A 27203-nucleotide genomic window follows, 5' to 3' on the forward strand; every position below is an offset into this window, starting at 1 on the left:
TGAGGCTGATTCCCCTAGCTGGAGACTCTAGAACTAGCAGGTGTAGTTTCAAGATAAGGGATCAATTTATAATAGAGACAATAAAGAATCAGGGTATATATAACAAGTGACAATGGATTGTATTTGGCAAGCATAATGAAGCTAGCAATCAATATTTTAACACAATCAGCCATATTTCAGTAGTGATTAAACATGCTTTAAAAATTAGTGAATCAACCATTCAATTCAAAGATGTATTCGATCTCCCATTTTACAAGTGTTATTTCAATAAAGGTCTGCCACTGTATAAAGTACTACTTTGTACTGAAAGTGAAACAAAATACTTCTTACAAATTTTACCATGTGCTTTTCTAAAGCTTGAAGGGCAAGAACAAGTTCTGAGGGGAGAGCAAATCTGAGATGGTCATGGAATTGATAGGCAGCATCTCCTAGGAACCAGAATTTATGCAATTGCCATTACAATCAACTTAGCAGGCAGTGAGACACTTAAGTCTATTTAACATAAGCCAATACTCTTCAAACATTTAAGTTTATTGAATTCCTCCAAAGCAATGCAAATACCTTAATATTGTGTAAAACAAAAGCCAAGGCAAAAGAAGTAGCAAATCATTAGCTAACAGTACTACTCAAGAACCTGCAGCATCTCATTCATAATTTTGAAGATGAAAGATACAGTGCTAGTTTTAGATGACCATAAAATTATAAAACAAATATTCTTGGCAATGGAAAAGGAAGGAATCCACAAAAAAGAATACTTTCTATATAAAAAGCACTATCATCATTCTACCACAAAATGTTTCCATAACATTCTCATTAGTTAAACTGATGCAATAATTTCAGGGTTGTAGGGATAGAGAATAATAAACATGGGACCCAAGTTACAATAGCACAGATGCTGTCCAATCTCAGTCATGTCACTTGATTTCTTCTCCGTACGATGGCACGTAAATCAGAAGTACAGAGCTTTTAGCAGCTGATTCTGGAATGGTACTGAAGGAGAACTGGGAAAAAAACAGCCAGTGACCATTCTTCCAAATTCCTAAATTAGACACTGAAATTCTTGAGAAAAATAATCACCACGTTTTCTTGAATAATCTCGGTTATTTTTAGATTCAGTGGTGTTCAGGTCAGTCAGAGGAATGGAGTCAAACAACATAACATACGGTCTGCATCACATGAATGATTTTACCATGTTATAATTGTTCCAATGACACTTATGTTCTGTGGCAGAAAAAGTTATATCCCAAAATGTTTTATTTTTTATTAAACAAGGTACATGATACTGTAAAATATTTCTAAATGTCAAAGAAATACCCTTTATAATAGTCTCACCAGTCTAACAGACAAATTTAAAAATGGACAGCAGGAGGCTGGACTTGTATGCCTCAACAAAATGGATATTTTCTAAAGCAGCTGGGCAAAATTATGCTTTCAATGCAAGATCATTTAACTTCCTCTTTCTTCATCCAAAAAATTACGTACATATTTGGACACCAAGAAGTCCGTGACATGAAAAGCACCAAGTCAGGCAGCAACTTACTTGTTAAGTATCATCAGAAAAGCACAATTCCTACACTGCATTTAACAAGTCAATAAACTCAGCTGCTTTATCACCTTCAGCAGCACCTTCTTCACTGCTGCCCTCTCCTGGTTGATATGTGAATTCCACAGCTGTGGCTCTGGGTACGAGCCCAGCAGCCTTTAGCTTTTCTTTATGTCGCTTCTTTTTCAATTTTCGCCTCTTGTTTTTAGTCAATATTTCTGTTTCAGACGTTGCAGAATCTAGATGTAATGCCTCCAAGATTCCTGTTTGGAACCCATCTGGTTGCTGAAATGCAGATTGCGCATTTTTATTTATGCGGTCGATCAATGAGGCATTGAGCTTTCTTCTCCGTCGACGCTTCCTTGGAAATTTTTGGGAAGATTCTTCTTCTGTAATTGAACAAGTATTAGTTGTAATAGATAACTTCCCAATATGAATATTTGTCTCTTATCAGATTACTAAACATTATGTGCACTGTTCCATTTTGTCCACAATATGAATCATTGTCTATTGCAGGTAGAGTATCCTTGTGTAAATCCAAACGAAACCAAACACGGCATTTTTGTTTGAACCACATCGACCTTTATCGCGGGAAGTCTGTAACCTACGCCTGCATGACCCGAGCTGACATGAACCTCGCCAACGACACCGGATCTTTAGCGCACGAAGTCTAGCTGTTTGCTACATTTTACATTGCGAATCCTCTCCTATAAGCAGGATTGCGGATGATGCTACGGATGGCAACTTGGTACCCTGTATTTATTATTCATAATGCATCTTTCTTTTCTAGCCACTGTATTTACTTAAGGCTATAGCTGGCCTAATTTTCAGTCATTGTAAGTCAAGTAGGCCTAGGCCTGTATGTGGTATCTGAAAAACAAAATTATCTGAAATCCAAAACCCAATCTGCCCCAAAGGTTTCAGAAAAAGGATACTTGACCTGTATCAGATTACTAAACTTTATGTGCATTATTCCATTTTGTGCTATATTCTTACTGGCCTGCTTGCTAAGTTGCTGCATTGTTGTGATGCAGTGCCGAGTAGTTATTTGCTTTGCAGACCTGTCATTCTCAAATAGTCAGATTGACCCTTGACCCCATCCAACTCAACTCAGAAAAGTTCAAGGAGCTGTACTTCTCTCTCAAGTATTTTTCTTGTGCTCCAGAAACCCGAAGTGAACACTTTTTAAGTTGTGGCCTTACCAAAAAACTATCCAGCTTCAGTTGGTTGCCCTAGACTTGATCACTGTCAATCTTTATCAAATGACACTACAGGTATAGTGAATGCCTCAGGACCTTTTCCTAGAAAGCCAGCAAGATCTGAAATTCAGTAGACTTCATCCCGAGGTTGCCCAATGAGACACCCTCCCTGCATATCCCATCCCTTGTCTGCGGGCATATGAATATCAACAGTCAGAGCATAAATTCTGTAGCTGAAACAAAAATCACATTTGGGATGTAGGGTCTGCATACCTAGCATGTTGTGGAGATGCCGGCGTTGGACTGGGGTGAACACAGTAAGAGTTTTAACAACACCAGGTTAAAGTCCAACAGGTTTATTTGGTAGCAAATACCATTAGCTTTCGGAGCGCTGCTCCTTCGTCAGATGGAGTGGAAATGTGCTCTCAAACAGGGCACAGAGACACAAAATCAAGTTACTGAATACTGATTAGAATGCAAATCCCTACAGCCAACCAGATCTTAAAGATACAGACAATGTGGGTGGAGGGAGCATTAAGCACAGGTTGAAGAGATGTGTATTGTCTCCAGACAGGACAGCCCGCAAGTCCAGGAGGCAAGCTGTGGGTGTTACTGATAATGTGACATAAATCCAACATGCCGGTTTAGGCCATCCTCATGTGTGCGGAAAGTTCTGCACACGAGGACAGCCTAAACCGGGATGTTGGATTTATGTCACATTATCAGTAACACCCACAGCTTGCCTCCTGGACTTGCGGGCTGTCCTGTCTGGAGACAATACACATCTCTTCAACCTGTGCTTAATGCTCCCTCCACCCACATTGTCTGTATCTTTAAGACCTGGTTGGCTGTAGGGATTCGCATTCTAATCAGTATTCTGTAACTTGATTTTGTGTCTCTGTGCCCTGTTTGAGAGCACATTTCCACTCCATCTGACGAAGGAGCAGCGCTCCGAAAGCTAATGGTATTTGCTACCAAATAAACCTGTTGGACTTTAACCTGGTGTTGTTAAAACTCTTACTGTATCTAGCATGTCCCAGCCACTGTTTGCAATGGGCAAGGTACAGACCGTACCCAACCAGCCCACGCTTGCAAAATTCAAAACACAATGTCCAACATTAGATGTGATTCTGCAATTGGACAACATTTGCTAAATAATCCTCAGAGTATAAAAACATCACACTGACAACCAATTTAAGATTGGCAGTCAGACTCACAGTGTGGCCTATTTGCATGTACCGGAAGCTACATATATAAATGCACAGGGCCCTGTTCTTTCCAGACATCAAGAACATGTACACACATTGTGCTTGTTTCAGCGAAACAAAATAAGTGATAGCCTATATTGCTATATAATGTGAACAGTTGGGGTCCTAACACAGATCTCTGCGGAACACCACTAGTCACTGACTGCCAATCAGAAAAAAGACCCATTTATGCTACCTCTTTGCTTCCTATCCATCTCAGGACATTATCTGCAATCCCATGTGCTTTAACTTTACATAGTAGTCTGTTATGCGAGACCTTGTCGAAAATCTTCTGAAAGTCTAAATAAACCACATCCACTAGTTCTTCTTGGTCAACTCCACTAGTTACATCCTCAGAGAATTCCAATAGATTCGTCCAGCACAATTTCCCTTCTGTAAATCCATGCTGATTTTGTCTGACTATACCACTGCCTTCCAAATGCTGAGTTATGAAATCCTTGGTATGGACTCTAGCAACTTCCCCAGTACCGACTATAGGCTCACTGGTTTCCAGTTCCCTGTTTTCTCTGTACCTCTCTTTTTGAATAGCGGGTTTGCATTAGCTACTCTCCAACCTGTAGAAACCAGTCCAGAATCAAAAGAATTTTGGAAAATAACCACCAATTAATCTACTATTTCCAGGGCCACTGGAATATCGATGGTCAGTCTATAATGGAGACAGAGAGATCAAGGAAGGGAAGGGAAGTGTTGGAGATAGATCACGTGAAGGTGAGAGAGGACCACTCCTTCTGTGACACCCTGGTCTACTCCTCCATTCACCCCCAGCCCTTCATTCCTTTCCCATGCAATCACAGAAAGTGCAACAACCATCCCTTTACTTCCTTCCTCCTCACTATCCAAGATCTCAAATATTCCTTTTAGATTATGCAGATTTCACTTGTACTTCCTTCAATTTGGTCTACTGTATTCACTGCTCCCAATGCGGTGTCCTCTGGGGAGACTAAATATAGACTGGGTGACCACTTGTGGAACATCTTCGCTTCATCAGCAAGCTTGGCCCCAACCTTCTGGTTGTTTGCCATTTCAACTCAGCATCTTTCTCCCATATGTCCATCCTAGGCTTGCTGCAATGCTCCATTGATGCTCAATGCAAACTAGAATAACAACAACTCTCCTTCCAATTAGGCATGTTACAGCTTTCTAGACTCAACATTGAGTTTAACAACTTTAGACTGTGAACTTTCCCCTCCATCTTAAGGCCCCCCCTCCCTTTTGTTTTTGGATCCCTCGACTTGCCCCAACACAACCCCACTCCTCCTCCGCATGGCCTGTCCCGTTGTTCAGTTTTGCTCTTTTTGCCATTATTAGCACTCTTCAGTCCTTAATAGCACCATTAACACATTTTATGTCCATAATATCTTAGTCAATCTCACCTTTGCTCCGACCTATCCTTGCCCTTCTATTTTGCCCCACTTCCTCCATCAACCTCTCCAACTATATAATTCATTACATTTTTACTTCTCTGCAGTTCTGTAGGGTTACATGGACAAGAAACATTAATTCTGTTCCTCTCCAAGCATGATGCCAGACTTGCTGAGCTAATCCAGCATTTGCTGTTTTTAATTCTTAACTTCCATTTGTTTCTATGTATATGAGCTGAAACCACAAGGCTCAAAATGTGTCATACATCTGCAGCACACCAAGTGATTGACCCATGCTCAGTGAGTGAAGAGTGTGCCAGGGCATTCACTATGTACACTTCAGAATGCGGTAATAACCTAGTTCAGCTATTATATAGGGCTATCTATACCTGCTAAATACCAAAGGTCTATGGCAGATCACATTAACAGATTAGACCAACATTCTTTCACTCAAGAACATCCACTTGAGAATGGTGGAGGACTATTTGGCAACCAAGAGAAGGCAGTGGCATCAATAAACATTTATCTTCTCAATAACAGTCTTAGCATGTGAATACAAGAGACGAGGTTGAAATGTTTGAAATATCTTTGGACAACATTGTTGCGCAGATTATCTTGCTCAGTTCCCCTTGAGGTATTGTAAGAATAAAATTTATAATTAGTACACTTTGTGCAGAAGAATAGAGAAAAAAAATGCAGTGAAGAAGTTGGAGATGGTGCTTCCCTGTAAAGGGGTCATCCATAAGAAGAGGTTAATGAGGTTATTTTGAGGGATTTGGAGCAGCTAGAGCTAAAAGACTCTTGAGCTATTCTCTATAACTGCTGTTCTGTACAAATACGCTGCTTTGGATTGTTATGCCAACTTCTGGTAGGTGCAGTATGACAAATGGCCTTATTACAAAATCTAATAATTATTGCTCGAGAGAGGAGGGAAAAGAACAGTGTGAGAATGAAAGCTATTAAAAGTTCTCTCTCTCTCTCTAGGTAAGTAGGTGCAAACTCAAATATTAAATATTCATTTATACTACTTTCAACGTTAGGTTTTGCTCGATGACAGTTTACTTTGAATTTATTTCTTATCTGTTGGAATTAGGGAAAAGTAATTTAAAATCTAGGTTTTATTTACAGATAGAATTCTCACTATCCTCAATGCCCTGGAACATGTCACCAGCCATAAAAAACAGAAGGAAAGCATAGAAAAAGTCTGCTTTAAGATTAGGAGTCATGATGTGGAGATGCTGGCGTTGGACTGGGGTAAACACAGTAACAATAATTTAAGATTAGGAAGCAGGTAAAGGAAGCCAAAGGTTGATGCCCGAATAAATTGCTTTCAAATGAATGGATTTCTGGTTTTGGGTACATCCTAGTGGGCTTGCATCGCTCTCAGGGTACAAAGGTCAGGAAAATCACCAGAAGAGTGCAGATATGTATGCAAGTAAAAGGAGCAAATTCATATCTTCCACCCAAAAGGGAAACAAAATCAATTTAATTCTCAATTGCCATTTTAAAAATGTATTTGAATACTGCAATATATTAAATCTCACTTAAGTTAAAATAAAATCATAATTGTTACCAATATGGAGTCAGCTTACTACTGAAAACAATCCACACAGATTTACAGAACCCAGTATTACAGATACCAATGTACAGACAATTTGGATTATTCTAGTTAAAAGCAAATTACTGCGGATACTGGAATCTGAAACCAAAAGAGAAAATGCTGGAATATCTCAGCAGAGACTTTGTTCAGATTGGAATTACTTGCTGCTTATGTGGTACAAATATTCAAAGAACAAGAACAAAGAACAAAGAATACAGCACAGGAAACAAGCCCTTCAGCCCTCCAAGCCCGCGCCGCTCCCTGGTCCAAACTAGACCACTCTTTTGTATCCCTCCATTCCCACTCATGTGGCTATTTAGATAAGTCTTAAACGTTCCCAGTGTGTCCGCCTCCACCACCTTGCCCGGCAGCGCATTCCAGGCCCCCACCACCCTCTGCGTAAAATACGTCCTTCTGATATCCGTGTTAAACCTCCCTCCTATCATTTGTCAGTCTAAACCTAAATGTTGTTAAGGTCCTGTGATATGCTAGCATGGGCTGTTTCATCACACAAGAAGTTAGCAAAATGTCTACTCCAACATTTCGTCAGTGCTGAGAGCAAAGAAAATCAGCTGAGGGCTTGCTCTCATCTAGATGACCCTTCATCAGAGCTTCGAAAAATTGGTTCTATTCTCTCCCCACAGATGCTGTCAGATCTGCGAAGATTTTCCAGCACTCTCTCTTTTGGATTATTCTAGTTATCATTGGAAAGTGTCTGAACAGTGTGTAACAAAAGCCTGGGTTCTGATAACTATCTAGCATTAATGCTGAAGGTCTACACATCACAGCGAAGTGTTTCCTATAACACATATATCCATCGTTATGGAATATCAGCCCTGTATATAAGAACATAAGAACATAAGAAATAGGAGCAGGCGTAGGCCATCTAGCCCCTCGAGCCTGCCCCGCCATTCAATAAGATCATGGCTGATCTGACGTGGATCAGTACCACTTACCCGCCTGATCCCCATAACCCTTAATTCCCTTACCGATCAGGAATCCATCCATCCGCGCTTTAAACATATTCAGCGAGGTAGCCTCCACCACCTCAGTGGGCAGAGAATTCCAGAGATTCACCACCCTCTGGGAGAAGAAGTTCCTCCTCAACTCTGTCTTAAACCGACCCCCCTTTATTTTGAGGCTGTGTCCTCTAGTTTTAACTTCCTTACTAAGTGGAAAGAATCTCTCCGCCTCCACCCTATCCAGCCCCCGCATTATCTTATAAGTCTCCATAAGATCCCCCCTCATCCTTCTAAACTCCAACGAGTACAAACCCAATCTCCTCAGCCTCTCCTCATAATCCAAACCCCTCATCTCCGGTATCAACCTGGTGAACCTTCTCTGCACTCCCTCCAATGCCAATATATCCTTCCTCATATAAGGGGACCAATACTGCACACAGTATTCCAGCTGCGGCCTCACCAGTGCCCTGTACAGGTGCATCAAGACATCCCTGCTTTTATATTCTATCCCCTTCGCAACATAGGCCAACATCCCATTTGCCTTCTTGATCACCTGTTGTACCTGCAGACTGGGCTTTTGCGTCTCATGCACAAGGACCCCCAGGTCCCTTTGCACGGTAGCATGTTTTAATTTGTTTCCATTGAGATAGTAATCCCATTTGTTATTATTTCCTCCAAAGTGTATAACCTCGCATTTCTCAACGTTATACTCCATTTGCCATATCCTCGCCCACTCACTCAGCCTGTCCAAATCTCTCTGCAGATCTTCTCCGTCCTCCACACGATTCACTTTTCCACTTATCTTTGTGTCGTCTGCAAACTTCGTTACCCTACACTCCGTCCCCTCCTCCAGATCATCTATATAAATGGTAAATAGTTGCGGCCCGAGTACCGATCCCTGCGGCACGCCACTAGTTACCTTCCTCCAACCGGAAAAACACCCATTTATTCCGACTCTTTGCTTCCTGTCGGATAGCCAGTCCCCAATCCACTTTAACACACTACCCCCAACTCCGTGTGCCCTAATCTTCTTCAGCAGCCTTTTATGGGGCACCTTATCAAACGCCTTTTGGAAATCCAAAAACACCGCATCCACCGGTTCTCCTCCATCAACCGCCCTAGTCACATCTTCATAAAAATCCAACATGTTCGTCAAGCACAACTTTCCCCTCATGAATCCATGCTGCGTCTGATTGATCGAACCATTTCTATCCAGATGCCCTGCTATCTCCTCTTTAATAATGGATTCCAGCATTTTCCCTACTACAGACGTTAAGCTGACCGGCCTATAGTTACCCGCCTTTTGTCTCCTTCCTTTTTTAAACAGCGGCGTAACATTAGCCGTTTTCCAATCAACCGGCACTACCCCAGAATGCAACGAGTTTTGATAAATAATCACTAACGCATCCACTATTACCTCTGACATTTCTTTCAATACCCTGGGATGCATTCCATCCGGACCCGGGGACTTATCCACCTTCAGTCCCATTAGTCTACCCAGCACTGCCTCTCTGGTAACATTAATTGTATTAAGTATTTCTCCTGCTGCCAACCCTCTATCGTTAATATTTGGCAAACTATTTGTGTCCTCCACCGTGAAGACCGACACAAAAAACTTATTTAAAGACTCAGCCATATCCTCATTTCCCACTATTAACTCCCCCCTCTCGTCCTCCAAGGGTCCAACATTCACTCTAGCCACTCTATTCCTTTTTATATATTTATAAAAACTTTTACTATCATTTTTTATATTAATTGCTAGCCTAGCTTCATAGTCTATCCTTCCTTTATCGCTTTCTTAGTCTCTCTTTGTTGTTTCTTAAATTTTTCCCAATCACTTGTTTCTCCACTATTTTTGGCCACTCTGTACGCAGCTGTTTTTATTTTAATACTCTCCTTTATTTCCTTCGTTATCCACGGCTGGTTCTCCCTTTTCTTACAATCCTTGTTTTTTGCTGGAATATATTTTTGCTGAGAACTGAAAAGGATCTCCTTAAAAATCCTCCACTGTTCCTCAGCTATCCTACCTGCCAGCCTGCTCTCCCAGTCTACCTTAGCCAATTCATCCCTCATCCTATCATATTTCCCTCTGTTCAAACAGAGGACACTGGTTTGGGACCAAACTTTCTCCTCTTCCATCTGAATCAGAAATTCGACCATATTGTGGTCACTAGACCCAAGAGGGTCCTTCACAATAAGATCCTTAATTCTACCTACCTCGTTACACAATACCAGATCCAAAATAGCTCGTTCCCTCGTCGGTTCCGTAACATGCTGTTCAAGGAAACTATCCCGACAGCATTCTAAGAACTCTTCCTCCATTCCACCCTTACCGACTTGAGTCTGCCAGTCAATGTGCATGTTGAAGTCCCCCATGATTATTGCCGTTCCGTTTTTACACGCATCCCTTATCTGCTTGTTTATAGCCCTCCCTACCTCAACATTATTATTTGGGGGCCTATATACCACACCTACTAGTGTCTTTCTCCCTCTACTATTCCTCATCTCTACCCATAATGATTCCACGTTTTGTTCCTCAGAGCCTATGTCATCCCTCAGTACTACCCTGATATTATCTCTTATTAATAGCGCGACCCCACCACCTTTTCCTTCCTGTCTATTCTTCCTAAACGCCTGATACCCCTGGATATTCATCTCCCAGTCCTGGTCACCTTTCAGCCACGTTTCTGTAATGGCCACTAGATCGTACCCACTCGTGCTGATTTGCACCATCAACTCATTTACCTTGTTCCGAATGCTTCGTGCATTCAGGCAAAGTGTCCTTATTCCAGCTTTTATCTGGACCCGCTTTGATGAGTCGCGAACACCCTCTCCCTCTACTCCCTTATCTAAATTACCGCCTTCATTCACTTGCACCCTCTCCTCTACCATTAATTTCGTAATTCCCCTTACCCCTGCATCCTCCACCCCATCAATTAGTTCCTTGATCCTAGTCAACTCTTCTAGCTCCCCTCCCCCCAACCTATCTAGTTTAAATTCTCCCCAGTAACCTTAGCCAACCTACCGGCCAGGATATTGGTCCCCGTGTGATTCAAGTTCCACCCGTTTTTTGTATACAGATCACCCCTGCCCCTAAAGAGGTCCCAATGGTCCAGGAACCTGAATCCCTGCCCCCTGCACCAGTCCCTCAGCCACACATTCATCTTCCACCTCACTCCATTCCTGCCCTCACCTTCCCGTGGCACAGGCAGTAATCCTGAGATTACTACCTTTGCTTTCCTCTTTCTCAGCTGTCTCCCTAATTCCCTGTACTCCCTTTTCATGACCCCTTCTCCCTTCCTACCCACATCAGCGGTACCAATATGTACCGCTACCTCAGGCTCCTCTCCCTCCCACCTCAGGATTTCCGGGACGCGACTAGCGACATCCTGGATCCCGGCCCCAGGGAGGCAGACCACCATGCGAGAATCCCGCCTACCTCCGCAGAAACGCCTGTCTGTCCCCTTCACCATCGAGTCCCCGATTAATACCGCCTTCCTCCTCTTTTCCTTAGCCCTCTGAGTTACAGGGCTGGACTCCACTGCGGAGACACGGCCACTGCTGCTTCCCCCAGGCGGGCTGTCCCCCCCAGCAGTACTCAAGCTGGAGTACTTGTTGTGCAGGGGCAAATCCACTGGGGTGCTCTCAACCACCCTAGCCTTACCCTTCCTGGCCATCACCCACTTGGCCTCCTCCCGTTGCCCTGGTGTGACCACCTGATGATAGCTCTTGTCTATCACCTCCTCATTCTCCCTCATCAGCCTAAGATCCTAACACGGTCCCTCAGGAACCGCAGCTCGACACACCCCTCACAGATGTGGATGTCCGGGAGGCCAGATGCCTCCAGGACCTCCCACATCCTACACTGGGAACAACAAACTGGTTTCACACTCATACTGGACACTTTATGTCAAGTAAGACAGTGAAAAGTTAATAAGAGTGTAAGGAAACAAAAACTCACCCCTGCTCGTCCAAGCCCTGTGAGCCAAAGCCCTGACAGCTCACTCAACTTCCCACTCACTCTGCTGCCCGCTACGATGCTGCCCGCTGTATACTTTGGTGCGCTTTTAAACCCTCCAAAAACTTCCCCAGGCCTCTCCTGGCCCGACTTCCGGTTTTGAAAAAAAACCCTCCGATTTTAAACCCAAAATTAACTGAAAAAATAAATAATTAATTAATTAAAGTCAGAAAACCCACTCTCTTACCCTCAGCCTGCTCCTGGGAACAAATCCCTGATATTAACAACTGATATTAAACCCAAACAACTGAGATTAAACCCAAACAACTGAGATTAAACCCAAACAACTGAGATTAAACCCAGAACAACTGATATTAAACCCAGAACAACTGATATTAAACCCAGAACAACTGATATTAAACCCAAACAACTGAGATTAAACCCAAAACAACTGAGATTAAACCTAAACAACTGATATTAAACCCAGAACAACTGATATTAAACCCAAACAACTGATATTAAACCCAAACAACTGAGATTAAATCCAAACAACTGATATTAAACCCAAACAACTGAGATTAAACCCAAACAACTGATATTAAATCCAAACAACTGAGATTAAACCCAAACAACTGAGATTAAACCCAAACAACTGAGATTAAACCCAAACAACTGAGATTAAACCCAAACAACTGAGATTAAACCCAAACAACTGAGATTAAATCCACAACAACTGGGATTAAACCCAAACAACTGAGATTAAACCCAAACAACTGAGATTAAATCCAAACAACTGAGATTAAATCCAAACAACTGAGATTAAATCCAAACAACTGAGATTAAATCCAAACAACTGATATTAAACCCAAACCACTGAGATTAAACCCAAATAACGGAGAGTAAACCCAAACAACTGAGATTAAATCCAAACAACTGAGATTAAACCCACAACAACTGGGTTTAAACCCAAATAACTGAGATTAAATCCAAACAACTGAGATTAAACCCACAACAACTGGGATTAAACCCAAACAACTGAGATTAAATCCAAACAACTGAGATTAAACCCACAACAACTGAGATTAAATCCAAACAACTGATATTAAACCCAAACAACTGATATTAAACCCAAACAACTGAGATTAAATCCAAACTGACATTAAACCCAAACAACTGAGATTAAACCCAAACAACTGAGATTAAACCCAAACAACTGAGATTAAACCCAAACAACTGAGATTAAACCCAAACAACTGAGATTAAACCCAAACAACTGAGATTAAACCCAAACAACTGAGATTAAACCCAAACAACTGAGATTAAACCCAAACAACTGAGATTAAACCCAAACAACTGAGATTAAACCCAAACAACTGAGATTAAACCCAAACAACTGAGATTAAACCCAAACAACTGAGATTAAACCCAAACAACTGAGATTAAACCCAAACAACTGAGATTAAACCCAAACAACTGAGATTAAACCCAAACAACTGAGATTAAACCCAAACAACTGAGATTAAACCCAAACAACTGAGATTAAACCCAAACAACTGAGATTAAACCCAAACAACTTTTTATATATGCTAACCATATATAAAAAGAATGAACTAATCTTGGTTGGCTGCCATCATATCACCCTCATCTCAATCAGTAAAGGCATCACCAAGAGTTCGATCAAGTTTAGGTTCTGCTAGAATCATGTCTAGCTAAAAGTCTTCAGGATCACAGCCATGGACACTGCTGCAGAAATTCAAGAATCCTTGACCTGGTCATCTTAAAATCAATGGTGCCCTCCATAAATTCAGGAGTAGGACATTTTGCTAACTTCTTGTGTGATGAAACAGCCCATGCTAGCATATCACAGGACCTTAACAACATTTAGGTTTAGACTGACAAATGATAGGGAATATTTGTACCACATAAGCAACATGTAATTCCGATCTGAACAAAATAAACAAAATCTCTTCATCGTCCACCCATTCTCCAGACTTTTGTCCCATCAGCTCACCCTTTGACCCCTCCAACAATCGTAAGACTCAAATCAGGCCTATAATAGAATGCTTACAATTTGCCTATAACCAGACAACATGCAATACAGAGATTTGCTTGACATCAACACATACTATCTCAATGATTAGTTTAATGTGGCTCCAGGTCACCTTTACTTAAGGCTAAATGGCAAAATCAACACACCATCACAATCCTGAGGTCAGCATTTACTAGAAACTCAACTAGATCAATCATATAAATTGCCATGACTACCAAAGTAGGTCAAATGCTGAGTATTCTGCACGAAGTGGCTCACCCCTTGATTTACAAAGGAACAAATTTGGAGCGTGATAGAATATTCTCCATTTGTTGCAACTGCACCCATTCAGCTCACAGTCAAGCAGCTCAACACTATCTAGGACAAAGCAGTCAACTTAGTACCACTGAAAGCAGTTGACAAGATATTTTTTTTAAAAATCAGTATTTATGGAGAAGATCAAATATGGTAACATTTGTTCACGTTAACCCATATTTGGGACATAAATGTGTTATGAGTGAACTGCTGACATTTGATATCACTAATGTCCTTTGATTAAAAAAAAATAAACTGATGTTGTTACCTTCTGGTTCTTCGCCACTTGAATCTTGAGATTCACGCTGTTCATTTGATCTAGTTGAGCACACTTCAATCCCCGAAGGCGGCAGGCTCACTGTGTAGACTTTTCTGCATACAGGAATAATTTGTGCATCACCTACAAATGATTTGCAACAAAATTTGGTATTTGATTTCTTTACATTTAGTAAATCTTCAATTACTTTATTAACAATCGTACAAGATTATGGTAGTCACACAAGTTCCACAATTAATATTTTTATTCAAAAAAAATGCATTTTTTTTGTGTAACGTGCTAAATGAAGTTAATACACATTGGCACACAAAGCAAAACATGGCAGATGCTAGAAATCCAAACTGAAAACAGAACATGCTGGAAATACTCAGGAGGTCAAGCATTTATGGAGTGAGTTAATACTTAAAGTCAATAACCTTTCATCAAGAACTGGAAAAAGTTAGGAATGTTATAGGTTTTAAGCAAATTAAAAGGGGCGGGTGAGGGGAGAAGTTGGACAAAAACAAAAAAGGAAAATCTGTGATCAGGTGGAAGACAGAAAAAACTCCCTTTGGCCACACACCACTAAATCTTTTGTCAATTAATCTCTCCTGTCATTATGGTTTTGAACAGTTCTCTCTCATTGTTTGAGCCCATTTATTCTCTTTAACAGCTTTATAGTATTCTTGTCATGGCTTACTTTTCCAATTTCTACGTTGCCAAGTGCTAACTGCACTTTGCTTTCAATTTTCAAATTTGATCTATTACTTTGATTTTACATGACATAGCCTGTAAAATACTTCAATTTCCCTTTCATTGAATGTAGTTGGTTTCTATCCTTTCCATTGGTCTTCAGTCATAAATATTTATACAGAGTATGGCTCTACTTAATTTTACTTTGCTTTTCACTTAGGTGCAGTTCTATCTCCTATCACGCTTTTCTCAGCAATATTCTATTTTTTCCAATAAATAGCCTTATACTTTTCTGACATGACACTGAACTATGAATGCCATTTCCCAAATGTTTCTGTCCTTTTAAATTATCTACCTGTAGCACTTCATTACAAAGAGCCAGAATTGCATTGCAAGGATACTGGTTCCAGCTATTGGCTGTATTGGCCAGTTCACATGCACCAGAAATCCAAGGCCTTCCATCCTCCACTTTGCTTCTAGCTGTGTATTTACCTTTGTAATCTGACTGGTCCTGTGAAGGCCAGCATGTGATATTGCTAGTTACCTTAATATCTGACGTCCTGCTACTGAACCAATCACCTAATTTCTGAAATTATTTCATCATGATCTGGATCATAATCTTCCCTACACTGTTCGTTCTGATATAAACTATGACTTCTGGTTAATCTTCCTTCCTCTCCAAAAGCTTATGTACCCACTCTGGTCTGGCTACACCCAGATTCTTGGAAAGCAACAGGCATGGCTCACATTTACAGTTACAGAAGTGGCAGCCATCGATTTTACTCACTATTCGGTTATCAGTATGTTCCTGAATTTCTCCTTGTTCAGGAACTAGATTTTAAACAGAACCATGGTCTACTTATGACTACTCACAAATTATTGTCTTTACAACAAGTATTTAATACTTACATGTAAAGAAGACACATTCAGGAGTCCTTCACTTTCCCTTCTCAACAGATTACTGGTAGCCTGGTCCTGATTCATAGAAATCATAGAAACCCTACAGTGCAGAAACAGGCCATTCGGCCCATCGAGTCTGCACCGACCACAATCCCACCCAGGCCCTACCCCCATATCCCTACACATTTACCCGCTAATCCCTCTAACCTACACATCTCAGGACACTAAGGGGCAATTTTAGCATGGCCAATCAACCTAACCCGCACATCTTTGGACTGTGGGAGGAAACCGGAGCACCCGGAGGAAACCCACGCAGACACGAGGAGAATGTGCAAACTCCACAAAGACAGTGACCCAAGCCGGGAATCGAACCCAGGTCCCTGGAGCTGTGAAGCAGCAGTGCTAACCACTGTGCTACCGTGCCACCCTTGAAATATTTGTACTAGAAACCATTACCACTTTCCAAACATAACTTTAAGATTGTGCAAATGAAACTCGACACGTTTTCTCCCAGTATGAGTAATGTAACTGCTAAAATCATCTAAAATAAAAATCCTGAATTCAGTTCGATATGTACACTACTGTAGTACTGCGCTGCCATTATAACACTTCAATCTTTATAGAATACCATATTTAATAGATATAAAAAATAATTTCAGCATAAAAGTCTAAATACTGGATCTACCAATATACGTCAAGTTCTTGTCTTGACACCGCTAAGTTGGTGTTCAGCTATTTCTTGAAAAGTTAAAACAGCAGGATGAAAAATAATCAATAGTTCCATCAAGATAGATACAATACACTTGGTGGAATATATACAATTAAATTGCAGGACTACTGGGCCACAACAGAATAGCTTACATATGAGGGGATGTGGTGTCTCAGCAGTGCTGTCAAGTCAACCTGAGTTGAAAAATGGTAAAATAAATTCATGGTACTGTATACAAAAGGGTCTACTATGGTTCATTTGTTGTGATGAAATATTTAACACAAGATACCTATTGAGTCGCCGGTGATTTTGTTTCTTTCCTCCTCCTTCTGATTTTGTTTTGTCCATGAATTTTCTGTAGGAGCTTCCTGTATCCTTCCTTCAGGAGGTGGTGAAGAATATAGTTTCTTTAACACCTTTTGTTCAAATACTGTAGGGAAAAAAAGTTACAAAGATTATGTATACAGCAAGATGTGCAAATTTACTCAGATGAGAAATTCTTTTAATAGTTTGGGAACAGGTAGTCTCCAAGCCAATGCAATCCAAGACTTCTATAGCCCTTTTGTACCACAAAACATTCCAGACTACTTAACAGTTGGGTGTCAGACCTAAGCAAAAAACAGTTGATAGCCAAGTGGAATTGTTCCAAAAAGGCACATCAAGATATCACTCCAGTGCAATGTCAAGTCAAGTTTTACAAGCTGTTGAAGGATCTCTATCACCTTAGAATATTATAAATACAAGCATAGTTTATCTCAAGTGTTTTGAGCGTACAGGCACTCCTACATTTGAATATATTTGAAATGTTAGTTGAATTCTTGTCATTATTCAAGACAGTTGAATTTGCAACTTCACTTCACAAGAATAGCCATAGCTTTCATTGCATCTGAAACTCCCAAGGAAGCAGCACTTTAGGGCTTGAAACCGTTTGTGTGCTTTGATCATATTTGGACATTGCAGCAAACATTTAAAAATGAACAGCATATCACTAATATATAATGTATGTCAAGCACAACTCAATCATTTTCCTTCAACTGTATAAATATTCAGTGCTGAAAACAAGATGCCTGGAGTGCACACTTCAATATGTTTCACCATTGCATCCATTACCTTTGAGAGGTTTAATTGCAGCAGAGAGAATAAACCTAAAACCGTTTATTCTCTACATTCATCCACTGGTCCTACAAAACTAAGATAGCAGCAGGTTTGCTTTTGGAGAAACTAACTGATAGTCCCAAATCATTCATTTATGGTTAATGCAACATTGATTAATTTTCAAAACAAATATAACATATTCTCCAGCTAGAAGAGATTGAGTGTTCTGGGATTAGAATATTAAATGCTATATCCAATTCAATGGCTGCTGTAGAAAATAAATTTGTTAAATAATGGAATTATGGTAATTACCATTGTGATATACTTGATCTATTTGAAGCTCAGGAAGTATGCACTGTATATCGTTATATAATTATTTGAAGCAAGGTGGTCTGTAGAAGTAACAGGCTGAATGGGTTAAAAAATTATCCTTATAGTGAAACAAAACTGTCCTTCAGTTAACAGCAATCATAACAAGGATGCAAAACTTATAAGCGAACAAGTTAACCTAAAGGAGCTTAAAAACGCAAGGACATGAGAAAACTAAGAAATTTAAGGAAAAAGTATGACTGACAAACAGCATGGAAATGGATTGAATCAGTGCTATTGTGAAATGCCTGAAGCTCACTCCTTGCCAGCAGTCTGCAGTCAGGTCAATACTTGGGAATACTGAATGTGCTCACTTATTATTTTTGGAGACTACTCAATAAAGATTAAACATAGCTTAGCCTCATCAACTTATCTCTGTATACATATTATACATTAGATTTACTTCATACCGTATCTTGATTATATAATACATTTCATTCTCATTTCATTTATATTTCATGAACCACAGTTACAGTACAGGCCATTCTCTCACCCGTATCTATTCCAGCTCTTTGCTAGAGTCATCCCAAATTAATTCTATTGCCTTGCTCTCTCTCTATCGCCATGTGTGGAAATTGTACACTGTGGATTGGAATGGGCAATCAAGAGAAAGATGGCCCAATGCAGAGCACGGTGACCTTCTTACAAAGGTATGAAAGCCAATGACAAAATGTTAGCGCAGTGTGAGCAGCCATTATTTTAACAAAAATTATATGGTTTTGTGGCAGATACAATCAATGATTATTTTGGTACCAAGGCCCGAAAAGGTTAGTGGTATTAGCCACAACAATTTGCATTTTTACAAAAACTTTAACAAGCCCATCCAAAAACTTTTCCCAAGAACAAGCAAAATTTGACATCAAGTTACCTAAAACAACATTATAGAAAATGACAAAAATTTGGTAAGAGCTAGATTTTAAGGAGCATTTCAAAAGAGAAAAGAGGGGTAGAGAGGAAATTTCAGAATGTAGGATCCAGGCAGCTGGCACCAATGATGAGCAATTAAAATGAGGGATGCTTAAAGGGCCAGAGTCAAATGAGTAACAATAGCATAGAATCCCTACAGTGCAGAAAGAGACCATTTGGCTCATCAAGCCTGCACTGACAACAATCCCATCCAGGTCCTATCCCCGTAACCCCAAGTATTTACCCTGCTAATTGCCCTGACACTAAGGGACAATTGAGCATGGCCAATCCACCTAACCTGCACATCTTTGGATTGTGGGAGGAAACCGGAGCACCCGGAGGAAACCCACGCAGACATGGGGAGAGCTTGCAAATTCACATAGGCAGTCACCCGAGGTCGGAATTGAACCTAGATCCCTGGTGCTGTGAGGCAGCAGTGCTAACCACTGTGCCACCCATGTCATAAAAGGTTATTAGGCTAGAAGAGATTATAGGGACAGGGAGGGCAATGGCATATAGGGATTTGAAAACAAAAATAAAAATTTGAAAAAAGAGATGTTGATGAACTAGGAGCAATAGAGGTGTAGATTAACAGCCAGTACAGGATGATGGGTGGGTGAATGGGTTTAGGTGTGAGTTAGTTACGGATGACAACAGAATATGCAAGACTGAAGTAAGCGATTCCACAACCAACGAATCCGATCAAAGCTCTTCAGTCCTGCCACTCCAGCCGTGAAAGGTAGTGGATACTTAAACAATTAAGTGGAGGCAGCGACTCCACAAACATCTCCATCCTCAAGAGTCAAGCATATCAGTGGAAAAGCCAAGGCTGAAACATTTACAACCATTTCAGCCAAAAGTACTGATCAATTTGTCTTCTTCTGAGGTTCCCACCATTATATATACCAGTCTTCAGAAAATCTGTTTCATGCCACCTGATATTAAGAAATGTCTGAAGGGACAGGATACAGTAAAGGCAATGAGTCCTGACAACACATTTACAGTATCAAAGACAGACTTCAGAACTAGCTGCACCTCTCACCAAACCTTTCTAGTACTAGACAATGCGGAAAATTGCCCAGGTATATACTGTCCACAGAAAACCGGGCAAATCCAATCTAGCCAATTATCCAGCACAAAGGAAGACAACTGTGGTTGTTGGAGATTAATTATCTCAGCCCCAGGATAGTGTCCTAAGCCCTACCCATCTTCAGTTGCTTCATTAATGTCCTCTGACACAAGAACAGAAGTGGGGTGTTTGCTGATGATTGAACACAAGCGTTCTATTCACAATTCCTCACATATTGAAGCAACCCGTACTGATATGTAACAAGACCCAGACAACATTCAGGTTTGGGCTAATAAACGTCAACTAACATCTGCATCACAGGTGCTGGAAAATAACCACCTCCCATTAATGTTCAATGGCATTACCATCACTCAACCCCCAACATTAACATCCCAGGGTCATTACTGATCAGAAACATAACTGGACTAGGCAAGTAAACATTGTGGAGCAATGGGAATTTTGCAGTGACTAATTCACCTCCTGGCCCTCCAAAACATATTCATCACCTACAAGTCACAAGTCTGATGTAAAACAGAGAGAAAGAACATAATGGGAGTTCTGATAAACGCTGAAATCTAAACTCTACCTCTCTTGGTAGATGCTGCCAGATCCACTGAGCATTTTCAGCATTTCTATTTTGATTACAGATACCAAGTCTGTGAAGAATGTGCTGGAAGCTGACAGATTTTTTTTTTTGGGGGGGGGGGGTTGTTTACTAAGGTCTCATGATGTGGAGATGCCGGCGTTGGACTGGGGTAAACACAGTAAGAAGTTTAACAACACCAGGTTAAAGTCCAACAGGTTTATTTGGTAGCAAATGTCACTAGCAAATGGCATTTGCTACGAAATAAACCTGTTGGACTTTAACCTGGTGTTGTTAAACTTCTTACTAAGGTCTCAGCCAGGGACTGGTCTTTCAGAAGGGGACACAGTAAGTTACTAACCCATCTGGTTCACCAATGCCCTTTAGGGACAGAAATCTACCATCCTTACCTTGTCTGGCCTACATGTGACTCCAGAGTCACAACAATGTGGTTACCTATCCTCTGAAATGGCCGAGCAAACCACTCAACTCAACTAGGGTTGGGTGACAAATGCTGGCCCAGATGTGGAGATGCCGGCATTGGACTGGGGTGAACACAGTAAGAGTTTTAACTCCAAACAGGACAGCCTGTCTGGAGACAATACACATCTCTTTAACCTGTGCTTAATGCTCCCCCCACCCACATTGTCTGTATCTTTAAGATCTGGTTGGTTGTAGAGGTTCGCATTCCAATCAGTATTCTGTAACTTGATTTTGTGTCTCTGTGCCCTGTTTGAGAGCAGATATCCACTCCATCTGACGAAGGAGCAGCGCTCCGAAAGCTAATAGTATTTGCTACCAAATAAACCTGTTGGACTTTAGTTGTTAAAATGCTGGCCCAGCCAGTGACGCCTACATCCCTTAAAACAATTAAGCAGCTATTGCCAATGTCGGCCGACGCTACCTCTCTCTCACCCTCTGAAACCTGAGCTGACCCCCCAACAGCTTTTACATTTACAGCGTGGGCAAACTTCCGCATGTTTGGGGCGGGACTGTGTTGTCCGGTAAAACCCGCCGTCACCGCACCCGGTGTCTCCTCCTCCAGTCGGGAGGTGGGCAAGTGACCATATCTCAATCCCGGGCCCAAAGCCCCAGCCTACCGAGTCTTACCACCACACATCCCCTCTCTCCACCCCACCCACCACAAGTGCCTTTCCCTCACCCTGCTGTCTGTCCACCATCGCATCCACATTGATAACATCTCCATTCAAACCGCTCGCGCCCCTTCAATTCAACCGACAATCCGCCGCGAGACCACACGTCAATGACCGGCGGGAGAGCGGGGCCTAGCAGAATTGGGGGTTCTCATTGGCCGGTTGAGAAGCCCCGCCCTTTCCCTCTCCGACGGCCAGGTAAACAAGGAGCCACGCGCACGCGCGCTCCCGGCTCCCCTCGCCGACGCGCTTGCGCCAACCGGCCGTCTGGATGTTTGTGCAGCGCATGCGTGGCAGCCGGAGCGTTGCCTGGGAAAAAAAAGAGAAGGAAAATAATAATAATTGTCAGAGGGAAAGAGTGTGTGTCTGAGCTGCAAATAAGAGTCGCGAAAGCGGCCGGGACTTAAGCGTGTCGTGCTCTCAGTGCCATGCAATGCGTGCTGAAAGGGGGATAATACCATGTCAGCGTTGAAGAAGGTAAATATTTGTGGGTGTTGTGAGGGGAGGGGAGCTGGGCTGTGATTACAGAGCTGCTCACTTCACTTCTTATCCATCCGGTAATGATGGTGCTGAGCTTGTCAGTGCTGAGAGCGTGTGTTTATAAACTGTCTCCCAAGTTGTCCGCTCCGCCCCACTCACTCCACCGGCTCCAGGTGAGTTCCTGCTCACCCAGCTGTTCTCGCTAACCGAGGGCGGAGCGAGGTGGCGATGGTCAACCTCCGGGGCGGAGCAGGCAGCCCGAGGAGGGGGGGGGGGGGTGCCTGTCGGCCCTGGGGAGGGGGAGTGCCTGTCGGCCCTGGGGAGGGGGAGGAGTAGGGCAGGAGGCGAAGGGGGAAGAGGGGGGATGTGTTATGTAAAAGGGGGTTAACTTGCAACTCGAGGGGAAGGGCATGAGATCTGAAGGCAGATGTAGGGGAAGAAGCACGCTGGAGTGGGGGCGGCACAGGGGAGGAGTAGTTTGGAGGGAGGGTTGGAACACGTTAGAGGATTGGCAGCAGCTCTTGAGTGAGTACTCAAGATTGAACCCACCCGGGCTAAGGCAGAACACAAGGGTGACATACCGTCTCCCGAGGTGAAATGTAAAGTATGCTGTGACATGCATTGAGGCTCAAGTTTTATTGGCCTGGGGAGTTTAGTGTAAATTGTTAGCCTAGTTACCGATATGCGGGCTCACATGAATATTTTTTGCAAAAGTGGAGTTTTCTAAAAGGGAACAGACCAACTGTGGAATTACTATAAGTAAGTGTTGTAACATCAGTTTAAAACCCAATGCAATGGATTCAAGGGCAGAAAGAGCCTTACAGCAGAGGGCAGCCTTGTCTGATCAACAATTAGCGCAGGGGCTATTACCTACTCGTATTACCAACCAACAACGCTAGCATATGCTGGACCAAAGGACTGTGGAGTACAGGAGCCAGGGCAGAGTACAAATTATTTTGCTGGATGAGCTACTTGGATACGGTGGAATTTGACGTTATGAATAGGTCCAGGGGTGACATTTTTTATTTACATTGTGTTTGGGACACTGAATAATTATGACTACTGGCCACTTCGTAGATTTTGCGCAACAGCAGCAGATGTTTACCTTGCTTGAAGCCCAAAAGAAAATGTATATTTATTCACTCATCCTATCTTGTGATATTGTTTTGCTAGGATACAAATGTATCCTATGCGATGTTATCAGTTTTCACAATATAGTCACTACTTTTAAAACTGATTGAAATTGATTATTTAAAATTCCATTCAGTTTCTGAAGCATCTCTGAAAAAACAAATGGTCTGTCATTGTGACCTAGAACAGTATTGTACTGGCATATAATTTTGGAAAGGATTTTTAAGGTTGTGAATGACCCATACGAGAATTGTGTGGACATAGTGTATTGCTCTAATATTGAAAATAGGGCAGTGCAATGATTGCAGCGTCACTGAAAACTACTGAGATGTGAATGTTCTGCACAATCATAGTTCTCTCAAGGGAAATTACCTAAAGATTAACAGCTTAGAAATTTTGTTTCTCTGTATTGACCTCTACTGTAGTTGGAAGTTTCAAGGATGAACAATAGTTATGAGGTGCTTAGTAATACTTTATGGCACACCACTGCATATCCATTTACATGTAAGTGATGCCCTTGTTACAAATAATGCACCATGGGGTTAATACACTTTTTGAGGATAACAGCATTGTGGTGTTAAAACTAGCCTGACACCATTAAGCAATTGACAACATAAGTTCTATCTCGAAAGGAAATGCTGTCTGTGAACAGAAAATAGGGAGGGATTATGCAACCACCCTCTGATAGAGGATTGGATATCTTAAACCACAGTAAGAACTGTGTCTTATTGTGTTTACCCCAGTCCAACGCTGGCATCTCCACATCATATCTTAAACCACAGCAGGAAACCCCTCAGTTTATAATTGAAAGTTAGAAAACATTGTAAACTATGAAATATGAAAAGCAATTTGATTCATTAAACCCACCCACTTTTGCATATTATGTACAATTGACACAAATAATTGGAATTGTAGCCTTGAAATATCTTGTTTTTGAACATTTTTTATCACTGGATATGGGTGACCTCTGCTGGTGCTGCGTTGATGAAGAGTTGTCTCCCTTGCTCTTACACTCTGGCGCTGATAAACTTGCAATGAAAACATTAAAATTGTTAGCTGATGGGATAAAGTACATGTTGTAAAAGAAACATAAGTGAGCTTAAGGTCACTTTCTTAACATGAGGATCAGATGCAATTTCAAAGAGTTTGAGGTGAACTCTTATGGTTTATGATGAACCTCAATTAGACGAGAATCATCTGGGTATTCACTCTGGAACAGAATATGTAGATGCATATTTTCATTGCAGCTAAACTTTGTGTATTTCATTTAAACCTATATGATACTATTTAAAAGTCACATAGAGGTAAATAGATCAGATAATTAATCTTAAAAAGTCTGTTTCTTGTTAAGGTATTCTGTTATAGTAACAGACAGGGTCAATAGAGAGCTGAAACCCTTGTATCCTTTCCCTTACTCTCCATAATCAGTGTGACTTCAAAGAAGAAGATATGTATGTTTCTTAACCCCCTTGAATGTGCGCGGCCAATTTAAATAACAGCAGCGCATTTTCATGTGTTTAAATAGTTATTTGCTTAATTCCTGGTGATAACTTATCAGGTGGAATGATAAAGATCACACGTGGATATGTGGACCCAAAAGAATGGACTCCAAAAGATGTGCGAGTTAGGTTGATTGGCCATGATAAGTTGCCCCTGAGTGTCAGGGGGACTAGGAGGGTAAACGTGTGCGGTTACAGGGATAGGACCTGGGTGGGATTGTTGTCAGTGCAGGCTCGATGGACCGAATGGCCTCCTTCTGCACTGTAGATTCTATGATTCTAAGAGAAAATGATGAAAGTAGATTTAAAAAGTACGAAACAATGCATAAAATACATTTATTTAGGAAAGGTATTTTTATTAATGGTCGTGTTCAAGGTGAATGCTCATGTTGCTTATAAATTTTAAGCATAGTGGTGAGATGAAAACCAAACATTGAATAGTTGTGCAACATTCTGTTGTCTGTCCATCCACTTCCTCATAAAGTTTTATTGTCTGGAAAGGAAGAGTGGTAATGTGAGATAAGCAGAATGGGTTTAAAAATGTAAATCAGCTATCTAAAACTAACCTTGCTAACTGTAATTTTGCTATGTTATGACTTAATTTATTGTGTATGTTTATGGTGTTTCTCAAGGTGAAAAATAATAACTGCAGTATTTAAACATTCAGTCAGCATTGTATCCCTCGAGTCATATTGCTTACTTTGGCAGTAAAACTAGATGCTTTAATATAGTATTAGGGCAAATAAATTATTCATATAATTTACGGAACTTTATGCAGCCAGACATATTGAACAAAACAAACGTAAGGTTATTAGTAATAGCAATAGTATCCAAATTTTTAAACTAAAATTTAATTGCTATGGTGACACAATTTGCATCTTCAAATAGTATTAATTAATGTTGTTTATAACAAAACACAATTTTTTTTCTTAGAATGTAGCCAGCCTAATAATTTTCTTAAATTTGATTTTAGAATGTGGACAAAGCTAGCAAGGCCACATTTATTGATCATTCCTAGTTTGGGAATGTGTTTGGGGTGTTAGCAGAGTGGACCATGGTGTCGTGGAGGGAATGGTCCCTTCAAAATGATGCCTGGGAGATGTGTTTGGTGGTGGCATCATGCTGGAGTTTGCAGAAATGACAGGTAATAATCCTTTGAAAATGGACTCTGGTGGGGTGGAAAATGAGGACAAGGGGAACCCTATTCAGGTTCTGTGCGTAAAAGAAAGGGTGAGGGTAGAAGTATAGGAAATGGATCGTATACAGTTAAGAGTCCTGTCAAACATAGTGAGTGGGATTTTCTGCATGCGGCGGCAGAGATGACCCATTATTGGCAGTGGAAGGCATCTTCTAGTCTCACCGCTGGGAAACCCACGGTGGTGGTTTGCTGTCGGTGGGACCGGAAAATCCCACTGGCGGGAATGACCAGAACATTCTGGCCAGTGGGGAGATTGGGGGAGGCAAAAGGAAGACATGCAAAAGCGCCATTGTAGAAGATGGCATCATCAGAACAGATGAGACAAAGAAACTGGGCGAATGGAATGGAGTCCTTACAGGAAGCCAGGTGTGAGAAGTTGTAGTCAAGGTAACTGTGGGAATCCGAGTCCATCCCCAGAAATGGAGAGAGAAATTAAGAAAGGGAAGTGTCTGAGATGGAAGATGTGAAGCTTGAGAAAGGGATGGAAATTAGAACCAAAAGTGATGAATTCTGTTTTAGACAGGAAACAGCACCAGTACAGTCATTGATGTAATAGAAAAAGAGTTGTGGGAGGAAGGCTGAGTAGGACTGGATCTAGCAATGTACCACAGACCCCAAAAAGGCAGGCATAACTAAGACCCACGCAAGCACCTGTAGCCGTACCTTTTATTTAGAAGAAGTGAGGAAAGTTTAAGGAGAAATTGTTCAATGAGTGAATGTGTTCAGTCAGGTGGAGGAGAGTGGTAGTGAATGGAGACAGTTCAGACCTCCATTTAAAGAAGCATAGGGCTTTCAGATCATCTTGATGGGGGTGGAACCATGTGGGGTTTGGGCATCCACAGTGAAGAGGAAGTAATTAAAGATAGGAGACTGATATTGATAAAATGATGTGGGGCATCAGAAGAATTGTGGATGGGAAAGGGACT

General features: G+C 41.4%; 1 protein-coding gene across 1 annotated transcript; it reads right to left on the reverse strand.

The window, feature by feature from the left end:
• Positions 1-97: 97 nt before the first annotated feature.
• Positions 98-22167, reverse strand: erich1 (glutamate rich 1). The gene is made up of 4 exons (XM_078213227.1): positions 21978-22167; positions 17083-17223; positions 14504-14635; positions 98-1932 (listed from the first exon to the last, which is right to left on the reverse strand). Exons 1-4 carry the CDS (start codon positions 21994-21996, stop codon positions 1571-1573), a joined length of 654 nt encoding a protein of 217 aa, XP_078069353.1. The 5' UTR covers positions 21997-22167; the 3' UTR covers positions 98-1570.
• Between the last annotated feature and the right edge of the window lie 5036 nt (positions 22168-27203).

This window comes from Mustelus asterias, chromosome 5 (genome assembly GCF_964213995.1).
Source record: "Mustelus asterias chromosome 5, sMusAst1.hap1.1, whole genome shotgun sequence".
NCBI classification, from domain to species: domain Eukaryota; kingdom Metazoa; phylum Chordata; class Chondrichthyes; order Carcharhiniformes; family Triakidae; genus Mustelus; species Mustelus asterias.

Excerpts from the sequence above, each read along its gene's own strand:
- erich1 (XM_078213227.1), bottom strand. Across the intron at positions 14,636-17,082 it reads AATCACCGGCGACTCAATAG|GTGATGCACAAATTATTCCT; the intron begins GTATCTTGTGTT and ends AATCATTTGTAG. Across the intron at positions 1,933-14,503 it reads AAGTGGCGAAGAACCAGAAG|AAGAAGAATCTTCCCAAAAA; the intron begins GTAACAACATCA and ends GTTCAATTACAG.